Source organism: Aotus nancymaae, unplaced genomic scaffold (assembly GCF_030222135.1).
Source record: "Aotus nancymaae isolate 86718 unplaced genomic scaffold, 86718_ANA_hifiasm-v0.15.2.pri h1tg000029l, whole genome shotgun sequence".
Lineage (NCBI taxonomy): Eukaryota > Metazoa > Chordata > Mammalia > Primates > Aotidae > Aotus > Aotus nancymaae.
In genome coordinates, this window is record NW_026988442.1 from 24,286,749 (window position 1) to 24,309,996 (window position 23,248).

General features: G+C 51.1%; 1 protein-coding gene, 1 long non-coding RNA gene and 1 pseudogene across 3 annotated transcripts in view; 2 read left to right on the forward strand and 1 right to left on the reverse strand.

Moving 5' to 3' along the window:
• The first annotated feature begins 502 nt into the window (after positions 1-502).
• CCN5 (cellular communication network factor 5) lies at positions 503-13,503 on the forward strand. Of its 2 annotated transcripts, none has more exons than XM_064382465.1 (5): positions 503-576; positions 946-1,030; positions 5,101-5,317; positions 10,140-10,394; positions 12,807-13,503. In XM_064382465.1, the coding sequence occupies exons 2-5, from the start codon at positions 971-973 to the stop codon at positions 13,025-13,027; spliced, it is 753 nt and encodes a 250-aa protein (XP_064238535.1). In that variant the 5' UTR covers positions 503-576; positions 946-970; the 3' UTR covers positions 13,028-13,503. The 2 variants fall into 2 exon arrangements, with proteins under 2 accessions (XP_064238535.1, XP_012322676.2); XM_012467253.2 differs by lacking the exon at positions 503-576 and adding an exon at positions 583-775.
• LOC135276972 (uncharacterized) overlaps positions 2,159-23,248 on the reverse strand; it is a 35,954-nt gene continuing 14,864 nt past the window's right edge. The window contains exons 3-4 of the long non-coding RNA XR_010344549.1: positions 22,975-23,034; positions 2,159-2,337 (exon numbers count right to left, since the gene is read on the reverse strand). This is a non-coding gene — a long non-coding RNA (uncharacterized LOC135276972). The remainder of the gene's footprint in view (positions 2,338-22,974; positions 23,035-23,248) is intronic.
• LOC105727362 (uncharacterized) lies at positions 13,132-14,435 on the forward strand (annotated as a pseudogene).

Genomic DNA, 23,248 nt, shown 5'->3' on the forward strand with positions numbered 1-23,248 from the left:
CATGCTATGTCCGACCCCTTGGCGTTGGTACGTGCTGTTCCCTTGGCCTGGAACACTCTGCCCTCTCTCACCTCTCCTTGGCTTTCTGAAATGGCACCTCCATCAGAAAGCGTCCCTCACTGTTGGTCTGAGCAAGGGACCTTGCTTTCCCTCTGTCATCTCCCTCTCTGGGCTTTGTCTCCAGGTTACGATTGTGCCTCCAGCTCCTGCAGAGGTGACCTCAGAGGCGGCTGAATGAAACCAAATGGATTTGGTTTGACCCCATCATTTAGCGGTCCCCGGCAAGCACTGGCACACAGTAGGTCCAGCCTGCCTGAACTCGCCAACCATGGACCCCCTTCCCAAGCCAGGAGGCAGGCCGAGGGAGGCCCCTCATTGCCAAAAGCAAACAGGCCGCCCAGGGAAGTTTTGCTCTGGGTCACACCCACCTCTGGGTGGCTGCCAATCTGCCTGCCAGAAACCGCAGGCTGGGCCGCAGCTACCCAGAGTCAGGGCCACGGGGCTTAGGAGACCTTGGGTCAGTTCTACAAAGGGGGTGTTTGCTGAATGCTTCCTGTATCTGCAGCCCCCGCTGAGGTTCGGACAGGGGTCTGGAGTAGGGCTTCACAACTATAGCAGGGCTAGGACCCTCTTGGGCTGGGAGGAGCTAAAGAGGTCCCTGCAAGCTGTCACAGGCTCTTGGTGCTGGCACTGGCTCAGGCTTACACACACACACACACACACACACACACACGGACAGGGACCCCCTTGGTGGCCTTCACAGTTTTACCTTCAGGTAAATGGGCTCATCCTTGGGGCCATGAGGATGGGAAGCAAAGCAAGGAACAAAAAAGCTTCTCTGTGTGTGTGTGTGTGTGTGTGTGTCCACGCGCGTGCGCGAGTGTGTGTGCTTGGGAGTGACCTCACAGCTGCCGGAACATAAAGACTCACAGGTCCGCCTTCCAGGCTGAAAGCTGGCTCTGCGGGGGACATGAGAGGCACACTGCAGACCCACCTCCTGTCCTTCTCCCTCCTCTGCCTCCTCTCAAAGGTAAGGAGGCACGGGCCCTGGAAGGCACTGCTGACTATTTGGGTGTGGAGGGGGTGGGGGTGTAAAATCGCAGCCAAGGACCCCCTTGGCAGAATTCCTCCAGGGCCGCACATCGGGCACAGTCTGCACCGTGCTTGAGCAAGGCTTCTCTCCCTGGCACCCAAAGAGCTGCCTCTGACCAGCCCTGCTGTGTGACATCAGGCACATGCCTCGCCTTCTCTGGGCCTCAGCATCTTCCCCAGGTGAAGGGTGTACAGTTTGGGAGGCCTCTGTGAAGACCATTCATGATCATTCATCAAACTTACCAGGCAAATTAAAGAGGACTTTAATGTATCTTCATTATGAATGGGGACACACAAGACATGACATGCTTGGCCTACCTCTGAGCCAGGATTTGGATGGGTGCCTAACTGATTGGAAGGTTCATTCTGCAAGGACATCGATTCTGCTGGACTTTTAGGCAGTGAGTGACCTGCCCACAGTAGCTAGAGGGGGACAGGAGACACCTCTGTAGAGTAGTGGCCTCATCCCGGAATGCTGCACAGGACATTCACCAAAGAGCTTGTGGGACATCTCCCTTGTCTAACATGCACAACGACCCCATAAGGAGTTATTATTCCCAGCTTTCAGTCAAGTGAGGCTCAGAAAGGGTAAGCAACTTGCCCAAAGCCACACAGCAAAGAAAGTTCAGAGCAACAGAGGAGGGCCATGGTGGAGCCCAGAATAGACATGGCTGTAGGGGAGAGGCACTCCAGTCTGTGCCTCCCCAAGCCCAACCTGGAACAAGGCCACAGCTGCTAAGTTTGTCATCCCCTCGACAAATGCTGAGTTCCCAGAACTGTGGAATCAGCCCCATCACAAGCCACGATCTCACTGTATTTTCACGCTCCTTTGAAGAGCACAGGCAGGAGCTTCTCTCCCTCAGGCTCCAAGCACTGGTGCCGGGGAAGGCTGAGAACCACGCTGGCATCCTGCCCTGCTGTTTATTCTTCCAAAGGGGATGGGTCGGACGTGGTGCCAGTGTGGATGGCTTGGGTAGTTGGAATAGGGGTCTTGGGGTTCTAGGAGGGAGAAGGGGCCCAGGATGATGAAAGACCAAAGTAAAGCCGTTCTAGACTCACCGTTAGGGTGAGACTTATGGGACCATTCTTCCCTGGTCCCAGGAAGCAGAGACTGCACAGAAACTCAGAGACGTAGTCACCACGAACATGGAAAGCCACAGCGACCCTCCGAGAGAGCTCTGCGTCTTCCAGGCTGGCTGCTGGCTCCTGGGCTCCTGGCTGTGGACCGGAGCAGGAGGCAGACACCTGGACAAAAGCAAAATCACTTTGATCAAGGACTGGCCAGGATCTCATTTAATCTCCATCATCATAGAAATAGGTGGTCTCTACTCCACTTTACAGAGGAGAACACGGAGCTTCACCTCCACATTCCAAAGCTGTTCATCCATGTGTTCAGCCAGGTAGCAAGTCAGTGGCAGAAGCTGAATCTCAATTCTTGCCCAAAAACTCCATGTCTAGTGCTCCTACCCCAGATATCATGAGCCTTGGCTCCCCTCCCCACAGATATCATGGCAAGGCCCTGGGGAAACCGAGGCACAATTGGACAACTTGAGTTTGGGTCTTGGATGTCAGCTTGAGCTTGGATGTCAATCCTGATTCCACCTCTTACTGGCTGTGTTACTACACACTTTGAGCTCCAGTTTTCTCCCCTTTAAAATGGGCATAACGATGACACCTCACATTGGAGGGGTAAATGAGACAACAGCACTTGGCACATGTCATACATATGGCATTGCACGTGATCATTGTTCACTAGAATAAGTGATATCATTCATAGCCTCTCCTGGGTATCGGGGCTTACAGAGTCCTGCGCCTGCCAAGCATGGCCAGTAGAGGGAGCCCACGGTGGGAGCCCAGGTGCACAGCTGCTGGTCTATTTCCTGGCACTGCTGTTTTCAGGTGGGAGAGACCTGAGAGTCACTTCTGCCAGTCCTCCCTCTGTTCCCACAAGCCAAGGGAGCTGAACCTCTGACTTAGAAGGGAACCCCAAAGCCCAGACTGTTTCTATGTGAATCACCTGTGGATTTATGAAAATGCAGATTTGGATTTATTATATACAAATTTGGCTTCAGATTTATAGAGGGGTTCCAGAAGCTGCCGCTCTAACAAGCTCCCAGGTGACGCTGCTGCAGCTGGTTCAGACCACACTTTGAGGGGTAAGGAGGCTAGGCTATCGTCTCTAGAATCTGAATAGCCTGCAGCTATGGGACCACTCCCTGGTGAGGCAGCCAGGCACCTAGCTCAGTTAGTCTGTCCGCTACAGAGTGCTGTCTCAGTGGGGGCCGTGATCACGTCCTACTCTGTGGCCCCCACCAGAGGCTGGTCAGCCAGTTTGCAATGGCTCCTGGTGGCCAGGGTGAGAGTTGCTGGTAACTGAAGTCAGGTTTGCAGGATTGCGGGTGGTGGGGGCACTGGGCGGGGCAGAGGGCAAGGCAGGGCAATGGGGTCATTGCCTGCTTTAGAGCTGCACAGGAGAAAGGTCATTAATTCCATCATCCTAAGCTGCAAGTCTCCCCTCCTCTAGTTAAAACCCTCGTCCCCTAAGGATCCTCCTAAACTCAAACTTGGCCCCCCATGGATGGGCCAACTGGGAGCGTCTTGAATGATACTTCCTTCTTGGTCCCCACCTTAAATGGGTGGACAGGAAGCCCTCGGCACCCAATGTGCGGTTTGGTTGTTTCTGTGATGTGGGTGGCAAGGGGCAGGCAGGTCACTTACGCTGAGGCCCTGATCCTGTCACTGTGCAGTGGGTCCCTGGTTTAGGTACTTCCTATTACAGACGCAGTCTACCCCACCCCGTGACCCTGAGTCCTCACTGAGGAAGCAGGACCTGGGATGTCCCTAGCCCTGAATCAAACACACTGACTGTGGCAAGTCCCTGTCTCTCTCTGGAGCTCAGTTCCCCCAACTGTGCCTGGCAGGGGGAGGAGGTTAGATGGGGGCAGATGTGCTGAAAACCTAGCCGAGCTTCAGAAGCCACTGGACAGCCTGTTAAAAAGACAGATTCCAGGGCCCTGACTCTGGGACTTCTGATTTTGTAAGTCCCAGAGTGAGTTTGGGGTTTGCATTTTCCCAAGTCTCCTGGCTGATGAGATGTGCATTCAGAGCTGGGAAACCCGCTGAATGGATCCAAAGGCCAAAAACATCCGTGATACTGTTCAATTTGTTCAGTCCTAAGATAGATATCCATATGCTGGAAAACGTACCAGACCCCGGCATTTTCTTCCTTGGCTTGTTGCTTTTGCCTTTCCGTAAGCTCCCAGAGGGCAGGGGCTGAGCCCTCTGCTGTAATTAACAGCAGCGCTCATCGTAGCTAAGGGCACTGAGCGTCGGCTGCGCGTCAGGCCCTGTGCTGAGGGTTTACTGCGCACCAGTTCATGAACGCCCCACAGCAAGCCTCTGAGTTAGATACTTCGAGGAAACTGAGGCTCAGAGAACTTAAGTAACTTCCTCGAGGTCACTCAGCTAATACAGGGCAGAATTAGAACTGGAATTCTAGCCAGGCGCAGTGACTCACGCCGTCATCCCAGCACTTTGGGAGGCTGAGGTGGGCGGATTGCCTGAGCTCGGGATTTCAAGACCAGTCCAGGCAACATGGTGAAACCCCGTCTCTACTAAAAATACAAAGATTAGCGGGGCGTGGTGGCATGTGCCTGTAGTCCCAGCTATTCAGGAGGCTGAGGCACGAGAGCCACTTGAACCTGGGAGGCGGAGGTTGCAGTGAGGCTGGGATTATGCCACTGTACTCCAACCTGGGCGACAGTGAGACTCTGACTCAAAAAAAAAGGGGGGCTGGAACTGTAGCCCAGAGTCTTTGCCCATAACCACAATGCCATACTGCCTCTTAGGGCGTGCCATGGGGCTACTGGCCTCGGAGGCCAGGTCTGCATGGCTCTGAGGCTAAGGTGTGGACCCCACACTGCCCAGCCTGGCGGAGAGGTGGCCATTTGTGAGGGTCTCACCGCCCATCTCGAAAGCTGTGTCTGAATGAGGTCTCTGTCTCTTCAGGTGTGTGCCCAGCTGTGCCCGATGCCGTGTGCCTGCCCCTGGTCGCCTCCCCGATGCCCGCTGGGAGTACCCCTGGTGCTGGATGGCTGTGGCTGCTGCTGGGTATGTGCACGGCGGCTGGGGGAGCCCTGCGACCAACTCCACGTCTGCGACGCCAGCCAGGGCCTGGTCTGCCAGTCCGGGGCAGGACCCGGGGGCCACGGGGCCCTGTGCCTCTGTAAGCAGGTTTGCAGGACTGAGGGGGGCGTCTAAGTGGGGGGGGGTCAAGGCCGTGGCATCCTGAATCAAAGCGCAGCCCTCCTCTCTCTACCCCATTTGATGCTCACTTCAGGTACCCCGTCCATTCTAGCCGAACCTGGTGGTCCAAGGCTCCCCACCCCCTCCTCTCCTTTCTTGGCCTCTGCTTAAACCATCCCACTACTCCAATAACCTTCCTCCATCCCTACCTGTCTGTATCATTGCCAACTTTCAAAGCCAAGTTCAAACAGCTTTTCCCCAGATTCTTCAAACCGGATGCCACTGTTCCCTTCCCAGGATCCTTACAACGCTTTGAGGAAAATGCCATCTCTTCTTTAGGGCATAATGTGTCCAGAACTGTGCTAAGCACCTACTACAAAAATCACATCATCCTCACAGCAACCTTAGGATGGGAAGTACTTTCAGACCCATTTTATGAATGAGGAAACTGAGCTTCACCAGCATTAAGGGACATGCTTCATGTCACACGGCCTGGGACCAGATCCAACAGGCTCTAAGGAACATTTCATTCTGTCTTCTCTAGTGTGGGAGCCCTCAGAACACTGCTGGAATCCTGGGTTTGCTGCGTCTTCACCAGTCACCTGAGCACGTTGCATTCCTCCCCACTCTTCTAGGCCTTGACATCCTCCGATGCTTTGGGGCAGGGTTTTGCAAGCTGGCTGTAGTGACTTGGTGCCAGAGAATTCTTTGCTTTGGGAGGGTGTCCTGTGCGCGGGAGGGTGTCCTGTGCGTGGGGGTGTCCCGTGTGTGTGGGGGTGTCCCATGAGTGGGAGGGTGTCCCGTGCGTGGGGGGGTGTCCCCTGCGTGGGGGGGTGTCCCCTGTGTGGGGGGGTGTCCCCTGCGTGGGGGGGTGTCCCCTGTGTGGGAGGGTGTCCCCTGCGTGGGGGGGTGTCCCGTGCGTGGGAGGGTGTCCCGTGCGTGGGGGGGTGTCCCGTGCGTGGGGGGGTGTCCCGTGCGTGGGAGGGTGTCCCGTGCATGGGAGGGTGTCCTGTGCGTGGCAGGACTTCTAGCAGCACCCCTGAACTCCACCTACTCAATGCCAGGGCACTCCCATCCCCCAAGCTGTGACACTCTGTCTTTAGACAGTGCCAAATTTCCCCAGGGGCAAAATCTCCAGCTGAGAACCATCCCTTTAGAGAAATGCAGAGACAAGAGCGTGTTCTTCTTTTTTCCCCTTTTTTAATAATAAGCCTTGTAGAACAATTTACCTCTTTCATCTATGAGCATGTCACACTTTTATAAAAATAAGAACAAGAGAGAGAGAAAAGCTCATGAATCATTGACAACGAAACTATCTGTAGGAAAAGCCTTGTTAAAAAACAACAGGCCAGGCACAGCGGCTCATGCCTATAATCCTAGCGCTTTGGGAGACTGAGGCGGGAGGATCACTTGCGCCCAGGAGTTCTAGGCCAGCCTTGGCAACATAGTGAGATCCTATCTCTATAAAAAAAAAAAATTAGCCAGGTGCAGTGGCACATGCCTGTAGTCCCAGCAACTTGAGAGGCTGAGGTGAGAAGATCACTTGAGCCTGGGTGTTTGAGGCTGCAGTGAGCCGTGACTGCACCCCTGGGTGACAGACCAAACCCTATCTCAAAAAAAAAAAAAAAAAAAAAAAAGGTAATGCATGTGAAATGCTTTATTTACAAGTGACTCGTTACACAGACTGAGGGAGGATTGCTTATGAAAAGGTATCTGAAAAACAATTGAGATAAGTAACACTTTGCTTACAAAGCTGTTATTTACATTCCCCGTGACAGGTGTTAACAGCACCCACAGAGTTTATTTATTTTACACTTGCATAGCCCTTACCACGTGCAAGACACTGAGGGCTTCACAAATATAAATTCATTTAATCTCACAACCACATGAGGTAGGTATAATGTCACCCTTCTCTTATAAATGGAAAAAAGAGGTACAGAGAGGCTAAGCAACTGGCCCAAGCTCACACAGCTCATAAGTGGCAGAGCTGAGATTTGAACTCAGGGAGCTGGCTTCACAAGCTCCATTGCTCAACTGCCGGACATGCAGCATATGATGAGTATATAGGCTGTGATTGTCGATACCTTTATTAAGGGACTTTTCTTATTCCATCTTAATTCAGACTTCAAACACCTGCAGGCCACGGGCGTACTCGGGTGCCTGGTCCTTCCCGAAACTCCCCACCTTTGTCTGGCAACATGGTGGGTGCTCGTGAGTGTTTAATGATTTAAGCTGAATTTAGGGGCTGGGAACTGGTGAACCCCAAAGGTGAGTCAGAGTCCAGCTAAGACATCGCAAAGGCTCAGTCTGGGGCTTCGCGGGGAACGCGCTGCCAAAAACCTCAGTCCTATCACTTACTCGTTGAACATGGTTCTCTAAGGGCAAACTCTGAGCTGTGAGATGCACTGCAGATTCACCATCGTGGTAACGGTACATCTGATGCCGGGATCCTGATCTCCCGCCCTGCAGATCGGCCTCCCCATCCATCCGTCTCATGGCTCAAGCTCAAGACCTTGGAGTCGTTCTAGATGTCTCTCTCTCAATCTCTCTCTTTGTTTTGACACGGAGTCTTACTCTTTGACCCGAGTCAGTGGCGTGATCTCGGCTCACTGCAACCTCTGCCTCTTGCATTCAAGTGATTCTCCTGCCTCAGCCTCCCAAGTAGCTGGGATTACAGATGCACTCCACCACGCCCGGCTAATTTTTGTTTTTTTAGTAGAGATGGGGTTTCGCCATGTGGGCTAGGCTGGTCTGGAACTCCTGACCTCAAGTTTTCCACCCACCTCAGCCTCCCAAAGTGCTGGGATTACAGGCGTGAGCCACCGCACCCAGCCTAGACGTCTGTCTTTTCTTACCTCCTACATACCATCCACCAGCAAATTCATCGTGCTATTTCCAGCCTCCGACACTCCCATCCCTTCTGCGGCTACCACCCTGGTGTGAGCCCCGTCATCATTGGCCTGGATTTTGCAATAGCCCCATAATTGTCTCCCTCCTTCTGTCCTTGCCCCTGGTCTATTCACAACACAGCAGTCAGAAAGCTCCTGGGAAGCCCTACGTCAGATCACCTCCCTCCGCCCCAAGCCTTCTGGTGGCTTCCCACCTCAGAGTAAAAGCTGAAGTCTCCAGTGGCCTACGAGGCCCCACGGGATCTTGCTCCTGCTTCCTCTCTGACCTCATCTCCTCCTGCTCTCTGCTCCAGCCGCATTGGCCCCTTGCTGTTTCTTAAATACCCCAGGGTGTGGTATTTGTGCTGCTTCAGGGCCTTTGCACTGGCTGTTCCCTCTACCAGCATTATTTCCCAGTGAGGCCTTCCCTGCTGGAGGATTCGATGAGCTAGGGGACGTAAAGCATTTCCCCCCAAGTCTGGTGCATAGCAGGTGCAACGTGGAAGCATAACCCACTCCCATTTATTGAGCATCTGCTATGCGCCAGGCTTGGGGCAAAATGCTGTAAGTCCCCTAGCTCATCTAATCTTTCAGCAGCCCTGTGAGCTGGGTACCAAGGCTCAGAGAGGCAAAATAACTTGCCCCAGGCACCACAAGTGGCATCCAGAGTTTGAACCTCAGTCTGTGTGGTTCCGAAACCCCTGTGTGTGTGTGTGTAGACCCACTGGAAGGTATTCTCAGAAGAGCTGGGAGAACCTGCTTGCTAAGGAGTCCTTTCCCCAGATGCAGCTCAGCGGCCACCCAGGTCTCACACACACGCTGATCCCCATCTGCACTTCCTGAGCAGCTCACACACCTCTCCAGAGCTCTTACTTCATCCTGTCTTGGAGGCGAGGCCCTCACACCTGTCCCCCGCCCTGCCCATGAGTCCCTTGAGGCAGGACCTGTCTTCTTTCTGTCCAGGAGCACAGTGGCTGGCACACAGGAGGGAAACAGTAAATTCCTCTGGAATGATCAGGAGTAGGGCTGTTCCATCAGTGCCTCTCATGTGCCAAGCCTATGCCAGTTATTCATTCAAGGGGCATTTCCTGTGGTCCTATGTGTTGAATGTAGGCCCTGAGCCTGCTGGAGAGATGCAGAGACGGACACCGTCAGCCCCAGCCCTCACGGAGTTCATGTCCAGTGGAGGAAGTGGCAGTAACGCCCATACATTGAGGGCTTCATTAAAAGAGTGTTCCCTGGGTACCTAGGCCATGCCTAGCACTGTGTGCCAGAGGCTGCGCACATGTCACCCCGGGGAACCTGAAGGTACAGTTACCGAGATCAGCATTGCTGTTGTTCAGGCCACTCAGAGAAGTTAAGCAACTTACTCAAAGACACACAGCCAGCAAGTTAAGTCCTGATCTGACAGTGATGACTACAACACAACCCGTGGAGGATGAGTTTGTTGCATGAAATCTCAGTGGGCATAGGCTACTTAAGCATTATCAACAGACAGTATTTATACTAATGACAATAGCAGAGTAGCTAGGACCTGCGGAAGGTGTTTAGGTTGGGATCATCATTCCGAGTAATCTATACCACCATGGACGATAAGTACCATTATATCCCAGCTTGCAAATGAGGAAACTGAGGCAAGAAGAAGTGAAATCACTTGGCCAGGTCCACAGCTAGGAAAGGGTGGAGCTGGGGCGGTTGGTCTAGGCCCGTCTTCTTGCAATCCCTGTGCCAGGATCCAGGGTGCCCCAAAAGGCGGGGGGAGGGTTGGGGAGAGGCGCATATTCTAGCAGGAGCCCTGGGCAGGGCTCAGCTACCGTGAAGCTGCTGCCTCCTGCAGGGGGATCTGGGCAGCTCTGCAGAGAGGCCTGTGCGGATTTGTGGGTCACCGATGGGGGTGCGGTTTCTCCTCCGCAGTGGCAGAGGAGGACGGCAGCTGTGAGGTGAACGGCCGCCTGTATCAGGAAGGGGAGATCTTCCAGCCCCACTGCAGGATCCGCTGCCGCTGTGAGGATGGGAGCTTCACCTGCGTGCCGCTGTGCCCCGAGGATGTGCGGGTGCCCAGCTGGGACTGCCCCCACCCCAGGAGGGTCGAGGTCCCGGGCAAGTGCTGCCCTGAGTGGGTGTGTGACCAAGGAGGGGGACTGGCGGCCCAGCCCCTTCCAGCCCAAGGTGAGCGCTGTGCTGGTCCAGGTCGGGGCAGGACTGCCTGGGGGTGCCGAGGACCACCTGGGGGGTGGGCAGGGTGGGGCCTCCTGGGTGCCAGGACCCAGGGACACATTAGGAGCTGGGAGAGGCAGACGCTGAGGAGGGAGTTAGAAGCGGAGTGGAGGGCGGGGCGCGGTGGCTCACGCCTGTAATCCCGGCACTCTGGGAGGCCGAGGCCGGTGAATCACCTGAGGTTGGGAGTTTGAAACCAGCCTGGCTAACAGCGAAACCCCATCTCTACTAAAGTTACAAAAATTAGCCGGCGAGCATAGTGGCGGCACCTGTAGTCCTAGCTACTTGGGAGGCTGAGGCTGGAGAATAGCTTGAACCTGGAAGGCAGAGGTTGCGGTGAGCCAAGATGCGTCACTGCACTCCAGCCTGGGTGACAAGAGTGAAACTCCATTTCAAGAAAAAAAAAAAAGAAAGAAAGAGGAGTGGAGGGTCAACAGGCCTCTTTAAAACTGATAAACAAAAAGCCACCGCCGTTGAGATGTGTAATTTACAACCACAAATAATTAAAAATAAAAACTGGGTGACAGAGTGGGGAGAGGAAAGGAGGGTTAGGGTACATGAACCAAATTCTCACATTTCAGAGATGTGATAGAGGTAAGCTCTTAGAATATATAATATGCCTGTATTTATAATATATGGATACATTTTAATATAATATTAATTTATTATTATTTGGGGTTATTAAAAAAGAAACTCAAAACTGAACCAGGTAAGGTGGCTGCTCTGGGAGGTTGGCCTGGCGGGGCTGGAGATGGAGAGAAGACAGTTACCTCCCACCATCCCGCTAAAAGTCTTCAATTTTAGAGATTTTTGTTGTTGCTGTGTCGCTTTTTGAAAACTATTACACGAATGTGACTTTTTCAAAAAGCAACTGAAAAGAGGAGGATTAGTTTCATAAATGCTGCTGCCACCCTCGAGAGGCAGTCGAGTGTTATGGGTCAGGTGCGTGGCGTCTGACCAGCCTCGCTGCCTCCTTGTTGCTGTGTCTCTGAGAAAGTTGCTTGACTTCTCTGTGCCTCAGTTTCTCTAGCTGTAAAATGGGGACAATAAGAGCATCCATTTCACAGCGTTGTGAGAACCACATGAGTTTGTGCAAACCAAGCAGCTGTAGCAGTGCCTGGCACATGGTACTGTATCAGAGGTAGCTGACACGATCCTTGTGATGGAATATGATGTAATTATTTAAATACATAGAAAAACACCAGTGAGTTTGCCTTATGGATAAAAGCAGGATAAGAAGGCGTATTTTGGCCTGGCACGGTGGCTCAAGCCTGTAATCCCGGCATTTTGGGAGGCTGAGGCAAACAGATCATGACATCAGGAGTTTGAGACCAGCCTGGCCAACATGGTGAAACCCCATCTCTACGACACAAAAAAATTAGCTGGGCATGGTGGGGGGTGGTGCCTGTAATCCCAGCTACCCAGGAGGCTGAGGCAGGAGAATTGCTTGAACCTGGGAAGTGGAGGTTTCAGTGAGCTGAGATTGCGCCACTGCACTCCAGCCTAGGTGACAGGGTGAGACTCCATCTCAACAACAAAAAAAAGAAAGAAAGAAAGAAAAGAAAAAGAGGTGTATTTCCAACTCTATTTCCACTAAGTGTGTCCCTATGCATGTATACAGGTGTATCTACACATATACATGCACGCACAGCACACACATGTGGGTAGAAATCAGAGTTTCCTAATCTCAGCATTAGTGACAATTGGGGCAAGTAATTATTTGTTAGGGGGCTTTCCTTGCACTGTGGGTGCTTAGCAGCATCCCTGGCTTCTGTCCCCTAGATACGAGTAGCATCCCCCTAATTGCGATGACCAAAAATGTCACCAGACATTGCCAAACCTTTCCTGGGAGGCAAAATCCCCCGAGTTGAGGACTACTGGCATAAAAGACTAGAAGGAAGGACATCAAAATATTCACAGAGAGGGAGATGTGGAACAGAGAAAAAGCTGGACCGCAGCGAACCTGCCATCTTGTTCCAGGCACAAGAATCCTGGAATCTTCAGCATCCTTGCCACTGGGTCAAAGCACCACTCCTCACAGCTTGGCACCCCCTGCCTGTAAGATGCTGTTTATCCAAAGAGAAGAGAAAGCCACGGTTCACTGAGGGACCATGGTGAGCCGCACACTCTGGCTGCCAAATAACTAATATTAACGGGGATCTTACAAGTACCAGGCACTGTGCTAGGCACTTCACACCCACTATTTTATTCAGTGCCATCCACTGTGAGGAAATTTACATACGAAGAAACTGAGATGCAGAGAGGCTGAGCCATGTGACCAAGATGGCCGTGGCCACTGGTAGCGGGGCTGATTGAGCTGCCAAGCCCTGCCACTCAGTGCTAACTCTAGTTCTTTCCCCCTAGGACCTCAGTTTTCTGGCCTTGTCGCTTCCCTGCCCCCTGGTGTCCCCTGCCCAGAATGGAGCACGGCCTGGGGACCCTGCTCGACCACCTGTGGGCTGGGCATGGCCACCCGGGTGTCCAACCAGAACCGCTTCTGCCGACTGGAGACCCAGCGCCGCCTGTGCCTGTCCAGGCCCTGCCCACCCTCCAGGGGCCGCAGACCACAGAACAGGGCCTTCTAGAGCAGGGCTGGGAATGGGGACATGATGTGCCTGGGCCCTGCACTGATGGCAGATGGCCCCTGCCCAGGCCCTTGGCTGCAGGCACACTTTAGCTTGGGTCCACCATGCAGGACACAAATATTAACACGCTGCCTGGTCTGCCTGGACCCCGAGGTACAGTGGGGATGTAAGACCTAGTCCCCTTTCCTCTAACTCACTGCCTAGAAGGCTGGCCAAGGTGTCCAGGGTCCTCTGGCCCATTCCCTGCTACACACACAGCCTTTATCAAACATGCACGCGGGTGAGCTTTCTCTCCAACTTCCCCTGGGCAAGAGATGGGACAAGCGTTCCCTTAATATTGAGGCTGCCCCAGGTGCTGCACTGGACTGGCCATTTTTCTGGGGTAGGATGAAGAGAAGGCACACAGAGATTGTGGCTCTCCTGCTGCCTTTTCCAAAGTTCTGTAAAATCGTCCCTGAATACAAGCCTATGCGTGATCTTGTGTGTCAGGCCTGTGTTTTCTGAGAAAGTCCTCCCATCTGGGCAGAATTCAGGGGTGGAGTTCTCTGTGAACCGCACAAGGTGAAATCACAGTTTCAAAGAAAGCCAGAAGACAGGTCTTTAAGTGATCCATGAAACCCAATTTGTATTAATAATAATTAACATTTCTTTTTTTTTTTTTTTGAGACAGAGCTTTGCTTTTGTTGCCCAGGCTGAAGCTGAAGTATAGTGGCATGATCTTGGCTCACTGCAGCCTCCTGGGTTCAAGCAATTCTCCTGCCTCACCCTCCTGAGTAGCTGGGATTACAGTCGTGCACCACCATGCCTGGCTCTGTGTGTGTGTGTGTGTGTGTGTGTGTGTTTGTGTGTGTGTGTGTGTATTTTTAGTAGAGATGGGGTTTTGCCATGTTGGTCAGGCTGGTCTTGAACTCCTGACCTCAAGCGATCCACCTGCATCGGCCTCCCGAAGTTCTAGGATTACAGGTGTTAGCTATTGTACCTGGCTAATAATTAACATTTCTTGAGCACCTACTATGTGCTAGGCACTAAGCACTTTATATAGACCAGTGCTTCCCAGGGTTTCTGACCAGAAAAGAGCAGGGAGAATGAAGGCTGCCTCCCAGGGACAGGGGAGCAGAGCCTGAAATCCACCAAGCCAAGGGTGAAATTCTTCGAAGTCTCCGGTTTTATTGTTTACAAGAAACCCCCAAAACAAAAACAATGACAAAACTCAACACCAAATCCATGAATTTTACATCTTCCTCCATGGTCTACCTGTGCTTGTTTAAAAAATAAAACTATATTTCCATTAGGATCCAAGCAGGAAATTAGAAAACACTCTTGGTATTTAAACAGGGATTTCTTCTTATTAAGCTAATTTTATTAAGGTATAATTTACGCACAGTTAAATATACAGGTCTTAAGCATATGGTTTAACGAGTCTTCATGAACGTACTCACTCATGTAACCAACTCCTCAGTTCAGGTATAAAACCTTTTCACCATCTCAGGGAGTTTCCTCTGGCTCCTTCCCAGTTAGCCCTCTGCTCCCCAAGGCAACCACTGTTCTGATTTCTATCACCATAGATGAGCATTCCTGTTCTTAAACTTCACCTTAATACAACCATATGATAGGTACTCTCTAATGAATGACGTCTTTCACTCCACATAATAACATAGGAGGAATTTAATGAGAGGACGTAGTTACCCATCTGAGAAGCCAGGTAGGGGACCCTGGGATGCAACAGGGGAAAGTCAACACCAGCCTCGGGGTGGAGGGGCAGAGGGAGGGCAGAGCCCAGTGCTGGCACTGGCAGGCAGAGGATGGGGACCCAGCAAGGCTGTCTGCTGGGAGCTGCAGCCGCCAAGGAGATGCAGCCTTGTAGACCTAACAAAAAGTAGACAGAGGTGGGGAGACGCACCCTGGCTTCTGCCTGCTGCTATCCGCAAGTTTCCAGTTTCGCCTTCCATGAGTCAAACCTGCTGGGAAGGTGGAAGAAAGGGGAGCTTGGGAGATGTAGGGCAAGGAAGGGCAAGGAGGGCCCCTGAAAATGAGTGCAATTCCCATACACAGTGTTTGTAAATTACCCACCCCAGGTGCAGTTGCTGGTCACAGAGGCCTGTGCTGCCTGGCCCCCAGCATGATCTCAGGTATCACCCCCTCCAGAAACCCTGGTTGGAGAATCACAGGCTGAGTTTGAGCCAGGTAACCTTCACAAAGCCCCTGCACGGCAACTATAGCTAACTATAGCTAACTCTAGCTCAGGGATGAGGAAACACCCGGGAAAGTGACCTGTCTAAAAGCTGGTCTACAGCTGGTGTGGGATTCTAGTCCAACCTGAGTTTATCTGACTCTTGAGAATGGCTGTTGGTCTCTCAGAGGCTGAGAATTTCCATGGGTCAGGTCCTGTAAAGGTTAACCCTAAACACATTACCAGGCAAAGTTCTGATATCCCCCCAAAACAGGGAGAACGTGGACAAGACAAAGGAACGTGCGCAGAGCGATTCCTATAGATGAGGCTCTCTCTGCCAAGCGCTCTGTCCACACCATTGCACGTCATCCTTGGGACATTCCTAAAGGAAAGCACCTCTAATACGCCCTTTTTAGAGGTGAGTAAACTGAGATCCAGAGAGATTAACAAGGTTCCCTGGAGTTGTGGAGCTGGGACTCAGGCCCATCACTTCACGGCCGAGCAGCTGCTGTGCGGTGGTGGAGTGAGTGGGCTGGCCAACTGCCCAGGTGTGCGTCCTGGCTCTATTTCCTAGTGGTGTCACCTTAGGCAAAGTGCTTATCCGCTTTGTGCCTCCGTTTCCCCTTCTTCAGTAGTCAACACAGAGGACTGTTAAGAGTATTCTGTGATTTAAAAAAAATTTTAGGGTCAGGCGCGGTGGCTCATGCCTGTAATCCCAGCACTTTGAGAGGCCAAGGTGGGCAGATCGCTTGGCCAACACATCAAAACCCCGTCTCTACTAAAAATACAAAAATTAACTGGGTGTGATGGCGCATGCCTGTAATCCCATCTACTCAGGAGGCTTAGGCACGAGAATTGCTTGAACCCAGGAGGCAGAGGTTGTAGTGAGCTGAGATCATGCCACCGCACTCCAGCTGGGAGGACAGAGTAAGATTCTGTCTTGAATAAATAAATAAAATAAAAAATAAAATAAAATAAAATTTAGCAATCATTATCCTAACTTGGCCTTTTGGGGCTTTCATTTTTTGATCCGTAAAATGGGAATAAATAGTAGTGCCTGCCCCCACAGGATGGCTGCATAAAGTGAGTACCCGGCCAGGCGCGGTGGCTCACGCTTGTAATCCCCGCACTTTGGGAGGCCGAGGATGGCGGATCACCTGAGGTCAGGAGTTCAAGACCAGACTGGCCAACATGGTGAAACCCTGTCTGTACTAAAAATACAAAAATTAGCCAGGCATTGTGGCATGCGCCTGTAATCCCAGCTACTTGAGAGGCTGAGGCAGGAGAATCACTTGAACCCAGGAGGTGGAGGTTGCTGTGAACCAAGATTGTGCCACTGCACTCCAGCCTGGGCAACAGACCAAGACTGGCTCAAAAAAAAAAAATGTGCAGAGTACCCACTCCGCGGGGGGATTGTGAGTATTAGGTTAATTCCTCCGTGTTCTTCAACTGAAGCTATTATTATCATCCTGCCTGCAATTCTTGGCAAGGGTTGTGAAGGCAAGGGCTGGGAATCTTCTTGCTTGTGGGGAAGAGGGAACACACGTCGGGGACAAAGGTCACAGGTGCAAACCAGGTTCACCCTCTCGGAAGCTCTCATGGCCGCAGGTGCCAGGCCTGGCAGTTCCCCCATGGGAAGCTTCTGCACCCACTTCCTCAGTGCTCGCCTGGGTCTGCAGGGCAAGCTGAGTGTTCCGGGGCAGAATGTTTTCTGGAGAGGCCTTTGCTACCAGCTGTGGCTGAAGGATCTGGCACAGGGCCTGTTCCTCGGGCCCTCGGCACACTGTCCTCCTCCAGCTGAGAGCCGTAAGGAAGAAGTTTCCCTAGTGAAGGGCCTCAACAGGCCCCAGGAGGTCCTCTGGCCTGCCAGGACACCTGTGGTCCTCCCCATCCTAACTGGTTACAATTAATACAATTAAAATGAACCTAGCAAACACAGATGGCCAGGTTCTCCCAGAGGCGCCCACACACTGCTATGGAGCAGCTTACAATCTCACTGTTTATTGAGCAGCTACTGTGTTCCTGATGCTTTTGTAAAGCAGGAAGTGTCTGAGACAGGTCTCAATCAGTGTAGATGTTTATTTCTCCAAGGTTAAGGACATGCCCAGCAGAGAGGTCTGTGCTTTTCTCCAAAGATGACTTTGAGGGCTTTGGTATTTAAAAGGGAACAGCAGGCTGGAGGGGAATGAGGAAGGGTCTGGAAATCCGCATGGGGCAAGAGAAAAGGAGCAGGTAGGGGAATTACGTATTCAATTGGGTATTTGTCTCACGCTCGGTAACTTTTCATAAGATAAAGTGAACACAGAGCAGCTACTCACAGAGCTCTCTGGCCTTTTACCTGTGGCTCTCTGCTTAGGAACAAAGGAAAGGCAGCTTCTCCCATGACTCAACTTTCAGTTTAACTTTTTCCTTTTGGCAGAGTGAACTGGGGTTTTCATGTTCCTTTCTCACTTTCTATACCTTATTATTGAAAGTGAGGTGCTTGTTGTGATATGGATTCTACAGATGAGAAGCTGAGGCTTGAAGAGTACAATCACCACTCACCATCCAGGATGGAAAGTCAGACTGGCTGAAGCAGCGGCTGGCTCAGCCTCCCTCCCTCCCTCTCTCTCTCTCTCATCCTTTCTCCCCTCTTCTTACATTTTTCTTCCTCTTTCCCTTGCCTTTCTCTTTCCTTTCTTCTTCTTCTTTATTGAATTTTTAATGAAATATAAAAAGTATACAAGGCCAGGCGTGGTGGCTCATGCCTGTAATCCCAGTACTTTGGGAGGCTGAGGTGGGTGGATCACATGAGCTCAGGAGTTTGACACCAGCCTGGGCAACATAGTGAAACCCTGTCTCTAAAAAAAATACAAAAATCAGCCGGGCATTGTGGCGCCTGCCCATAGTCCCAGCTACACAGGAGGCTGAGGTGGGAGGATGGCTTGAGCCCAGGAGGCGGAGGTTGCAGTGAGCTGAGATTGCATCACTGCGCTCTAGCCTGGGTGACAGAGTGAGACACTGCCTCCAAAAAAAAGTATTCAAATCATAAATGTTCAGTTAGTCCAGTTTTCACAAATGAGCACACCCATGCAATCAGTACCTGGGTCAAAGCAGAACCATGCACTGCCTGCACCTCCAAAACCCACCTTGGACTCCTTCTCTTCACTACTCACAAGGTATCCTGACTTCTTTTTTTTTTTTTTTTTTTTTCTTTGAGACGGAGTCTCGCTCTTGTTACCCAGTCTGGAGTGCAATGGCGCGATCTCGGCTCACCGCAACCTCCGCCTCCTGGGTTCAAGCAATTCTCCTGCCTCAGCCTCCTGAGTAGCTGGGATTACAGGCATGCGCCACCATGCCCAGCTAATTTTTTGTATTTTTAGTAGAGACGGGGTTTCACCATGTTGACCAGGATGGTCTCAATCTCTTGACCTCGTGATCCACCCGCCTCGGCCTCCCAAAGTGCTGGGATTACAGGCGGTATCCTGACTTCTAACAGATAGAGCGACTGTACAGGACAAGAAGCACCAGCCATCCCCTGGGCACTTGTTAGAAATTCCCCATGCCAGACCTGCAGAAGCTCTGAGAGTAGGGCCCAGAAATCTGGGTGTGCTTTTTTGTTTTTGTTTTTGAGATGGAGTTTCGTTCTTGTTGTCCAAGATGGAATGCAATGGCAAGATCTCAGCTCACTGCAACCTCTGCCTCTCGGGTTTAAGTGATTCTCCTGCCTCAGGCTCCCAAGTAGCTGGGATTACAGGCCAGAAATTGGTGTTTTAACAAATCTCCCATCTCATTAATAGACACAGCTCGAGCCTCGGGGGAGGACAACAGTGGCGTGCTGCTGCCCCCTTGTGGCATTTCCATGCATGAACAGCCGAGAGGCCACCTGCCGGGAGGAGGCTGCTCCAGGGGCAACTCCAACAGCCTCCCTGGGAGGTAACCTCCTCAGCCACCTTTCGCCCAGGAAAGGAGGCGACCAATGGCCACCATGTCTCATGTGCTAACGAAAAGGCCACCTGCCTCTCCATGGCTAAAATGTGGTCTAGAGTCTGAGGTGCATTCTTAGCCATCTGATTCTCAAGAGTTCATCTTTTTTCTCTTCCACTGAAATGAATTTTGACATCAGGGAGAACCCAAGGGCAGAAGCAGGGGCTGCAAGTGGCCCATCACACTTCAACTGATCTGATCTTTATCCATGGCCCCTTTGTCAGAGGCATTAGAAACAGAGCAACTCAATTTTGAGTAATGGCTGGGTAAAATAAGGCTGAGACCTACTGGGCTGCATTCCCAGACAATTAGGCATTCTAAGTCACAGGGAGATAGGAGGTCAGCACAAGATACAGCTCATAAAGACCTTGCTGATAAAACAGGCTGCAGAAGCGGGCCAAAACCCACCAAAACCAAGATGGCAACGAGAGTGACCTCTGGTGGTCCTCACTGCTACGCTCCCACCAGCGCCATGACAGTTTACAAATGCCGTGGCAACCTCAGGAAGTTACCCTATATGGTCTAAAAAGGGGACTCATGAATAATCCACCCCTTGTTTAGCATGTAATCAAGAAATATCCATAGGAATGGGCAACTAGCAGCCCTGAGGGCTGCTCCATCTCTGGAGTAGCCATTCTTTATTCCTTTACTTTCTTAAATAAACTTGCTTTCACTTTGTGGACTCGCCTCAAATTCTTTCTTGCAGGAGATCCAAGAACCCTCTCTTGAGGTCTGGATCAGGACCCCTTTCCAGTAACACCTTCACTGCCCAATGCCCCCTCACCACTGGCTTTCATGAAAAAGGTTTTAATATAATGTCTTCACCGGGCCAGGTCTTTTTTTTTTTTTTTGAGACAGAGTTTTGCTCTCGTCACCCAGCTGGAGTGCAATGGTGTGATCTTGGGTCACTGCAAACTCCATCTCCTGGGTTCAAGCTATTCTCCTGCCTCAGCCTCCCGAGTAGCTGGGATTACTGGCATCGACCACCACACCTGGCTAATTTTTGTATTTTTAGTAGAGACAGGCTTTCACCATGTTGGCCAGGCTGGTCTCGAACTGCTGACTTCAGGCGATCCACCTGCCTCAGCCTCCCAAACTGCTGGGATTACAGGCGTGAGCCACGGTGCTGGAACGGGCCAAGTCTTTTCATCCAGTCTCTGTTGGATGGCCAATAACCTAACATGAACCTCTTTAGCAGCTTCTCTTCTGCCCTGAAGCCAGCAGGGGTCAGACACAGGTGATTGACTTGACTCCCTCTACCGGCTCAAACCCCTCACTGCCACTCACCTCAAGGACACGCCCTCCATGTCCACTACTTCCTGCCTCTCTCAGTCTCTGAGACATCTCACTGGAGTCCTACTCCCCTGCCTTCTTCTCTTGACCCCTGCTCTGTACCCACCTGACTAAAACCCAAGGTTTGGGAACCTGGTGGCATCCTCTTTGCCTCATTGCTTACTCCAGATGGCTGATGTGGCATCTGTGGAATGCAAAGTCCCCCTGAATCTTTTCCCCACGTCAGGCAGATTGCTTAAGTATCAGTCTACAGTCACCAGAAGAAATCTAAATTTATTTTAAATGTTCATGTCAACAGTCATATTTGTAATTTTTTTTTCCTTAAAAAATATGGTGCACATATGGATGTTCGTCATTGCTATTTATACCTTTATGTTTGTCTTTATTAGCTAGGGTAAACCAGCTCCCAGTAATAAATTAACCCCAAATCCAGTGGCATAGCAAGGGACCAGGGGAGGTGATGGTGTTACAGTAAGGCAGTCCCGATCCAGACCCCAAGAGAGGGTTCTTGGAGCTTGCGCAAGAAAGCGCTCAGGGCGAGTCCATAAAGTGAAAGTGAGTTTATCAAGAAAGTAAAGGAATAGAGAATGGCTGCTCCGCAGACAGAGCGCCCCGAGGGCTGCTGGTTGCCTATTTTTATGGTTATTTCTTGATTATATGCTAAACAAGGGGTGGACTATTCATGCCTCCCCTTTTTAGGCCATATAGGGTAACTTCCTGAGGTTGCCATGGCATTTGTAAACTGTCATGGCACTGGTGGGAGTGTAGCAGTGAAGACGACCAGCTGTCACTCTCCTGGCCATTTTGGTTTTGGGTTTGGTGGATTTTAGCTGGCTTCTTTACTGCAACCTGTTTTATCAGCAAGGTCTTTATGATCTATATCTTGTGCTGACCTCCTATCTCATCCTGTGACTTAGAATGTCTTAACCATCTGGGAATGAAGCCCAGCAGGTCTCAGCCTCATTTTACCCAGCCCTTATTCAAGGTGGAGTTCTCTGGTTCAAACGCCTGTGACAGTGGGAGTTTTCTCCCTGGTGAGAAGGAATATTTTAACACTGGCAACATTTAGAATTGCTGGCATGTGGTGATAATAAAATGCAGATAGACTTTTAGTTTCATTACTGTTTTAAAATTCTCTACAGACAATGTACCCCTTAATCACCTGCATTTGCTTCCATTACCACCAGTGCCATTGGAATGTCACTGCCAAAATGCTTACTAGCCAAAGCACTAAGTCTATTTGTGTCACATAACATTCCCAATGGGTGCTTCTGCTTGGTGGGCTCCCCCACATGGTGATCCAGGGACTCGGGCTCCTTTGTCTGGGGTTCCTCCTTTCTGTCTCCTTCTCCCAATCATCTGCCTCCAGTAAGACCTGAACAGGTCAGTGAGGAAGCCCAGACAATTAATTCATGGCGAGCCTGAGCCAAGAAGTTGCACACAGAACTTCTGCTCTTGTCTCATTGGTTAGAACTCAGTCACATGGTCATACCCAACTGCAAGGGAGGCTGGGAAATGTAGTCTATCTACATTTCATGTGCTATCACAAAAATCTATCTGTCTTTGCCACAATGTCTTAAATATTTCACAATAAAGAAATGCTAAATGTCTGTGTGAGACAAGAGGTGGATAAACTACCATCTATGAGTCTTCTTTCTCTGATATAGGAATTTTACCATAGGACAGATAGTCATGGTTCTTTTAGTTGAAACAAATGATCCCAAATTTTATACTGTCCCAGTGACCTAAATGCTAAGTTCACAGAGCTTTCCACTGCCTCTTTCTGCTTCTCAGATGATTTGTCTTCTATCTGAGCACATGCCTAGATTACATTTCCCAGTCTCCTTTGCAGCTAGATATGGCCATGTGACTCAATCCTTGCCAATAAAATATGAAGGGAAGTGGCACCTTACCTGAGCCTTACAAGTTCGTGTGCTTCCTTCATGAGTTCTTTCCCACTTCCACTAACTGCAACCCTCTGTGCCCCAGCTTCCACTGTGCAGACAGGAATAGTATCCTAGGAGGGTGATTCTCAAACTTGAAGAAGCACTCAGAGGGCCTGTAAAGAGACAGACGGCTGGGCCCCACACCTAGAGTTTCTGATTCCCTAGGCCCAGGATGGGGCTGGAGGACTGACATTTCTAACAAGTTCCCAGGCTCTGCTGATGCTGCTGGTCCAGGGTCCACCCTGGAAACCACTGTCCCAAGGAATGATGGAGCGCACGATGAAGAAACCTGGGTCTCTGAGTGGCCCCCTGGATCATAGCTGCCTTGACCACTTGGCAGCTCAGTTGAAAAAGAAGTAAACTTTTGTCTTCCTTAAGTCACAGCACTGCTGGGCATCTTTGTGACAGCAGCTCAACCTTTTACCCGCACTAACAGAGTTGGGATTCTGTCACTTGCGACCAAGGGTCCTGACCAATACAGACTCGAAGCTTAACTTCAGTAAGTTCCACCACTAAGAGAGTTTGCCCCTTTTTTCCTCCTTATTCCAACCCCCCCAGCTTTCTCATCATACCTTAGTATTGACCAGGCTTCTGGAAGGAGATATCCATATGCACCAAGCCCTAGGAAGGAGCTGGAAAGTGGAGAATATTCCACTCTGCTACTATATCTTCAAGCAATAACATTATTATTATTATTATCTTAACTACTTGCCTGAGTCCCTTGAACACAAGGCCTGGCTCTGAAATGTCATTGCCCTGGGGTCTGGAGACAGCACAGACACCCACTCCTTCATTGATAGGTACCTGTGCTGCTTTCCTGGCTCTAGGTGAACACTCACACTGTGC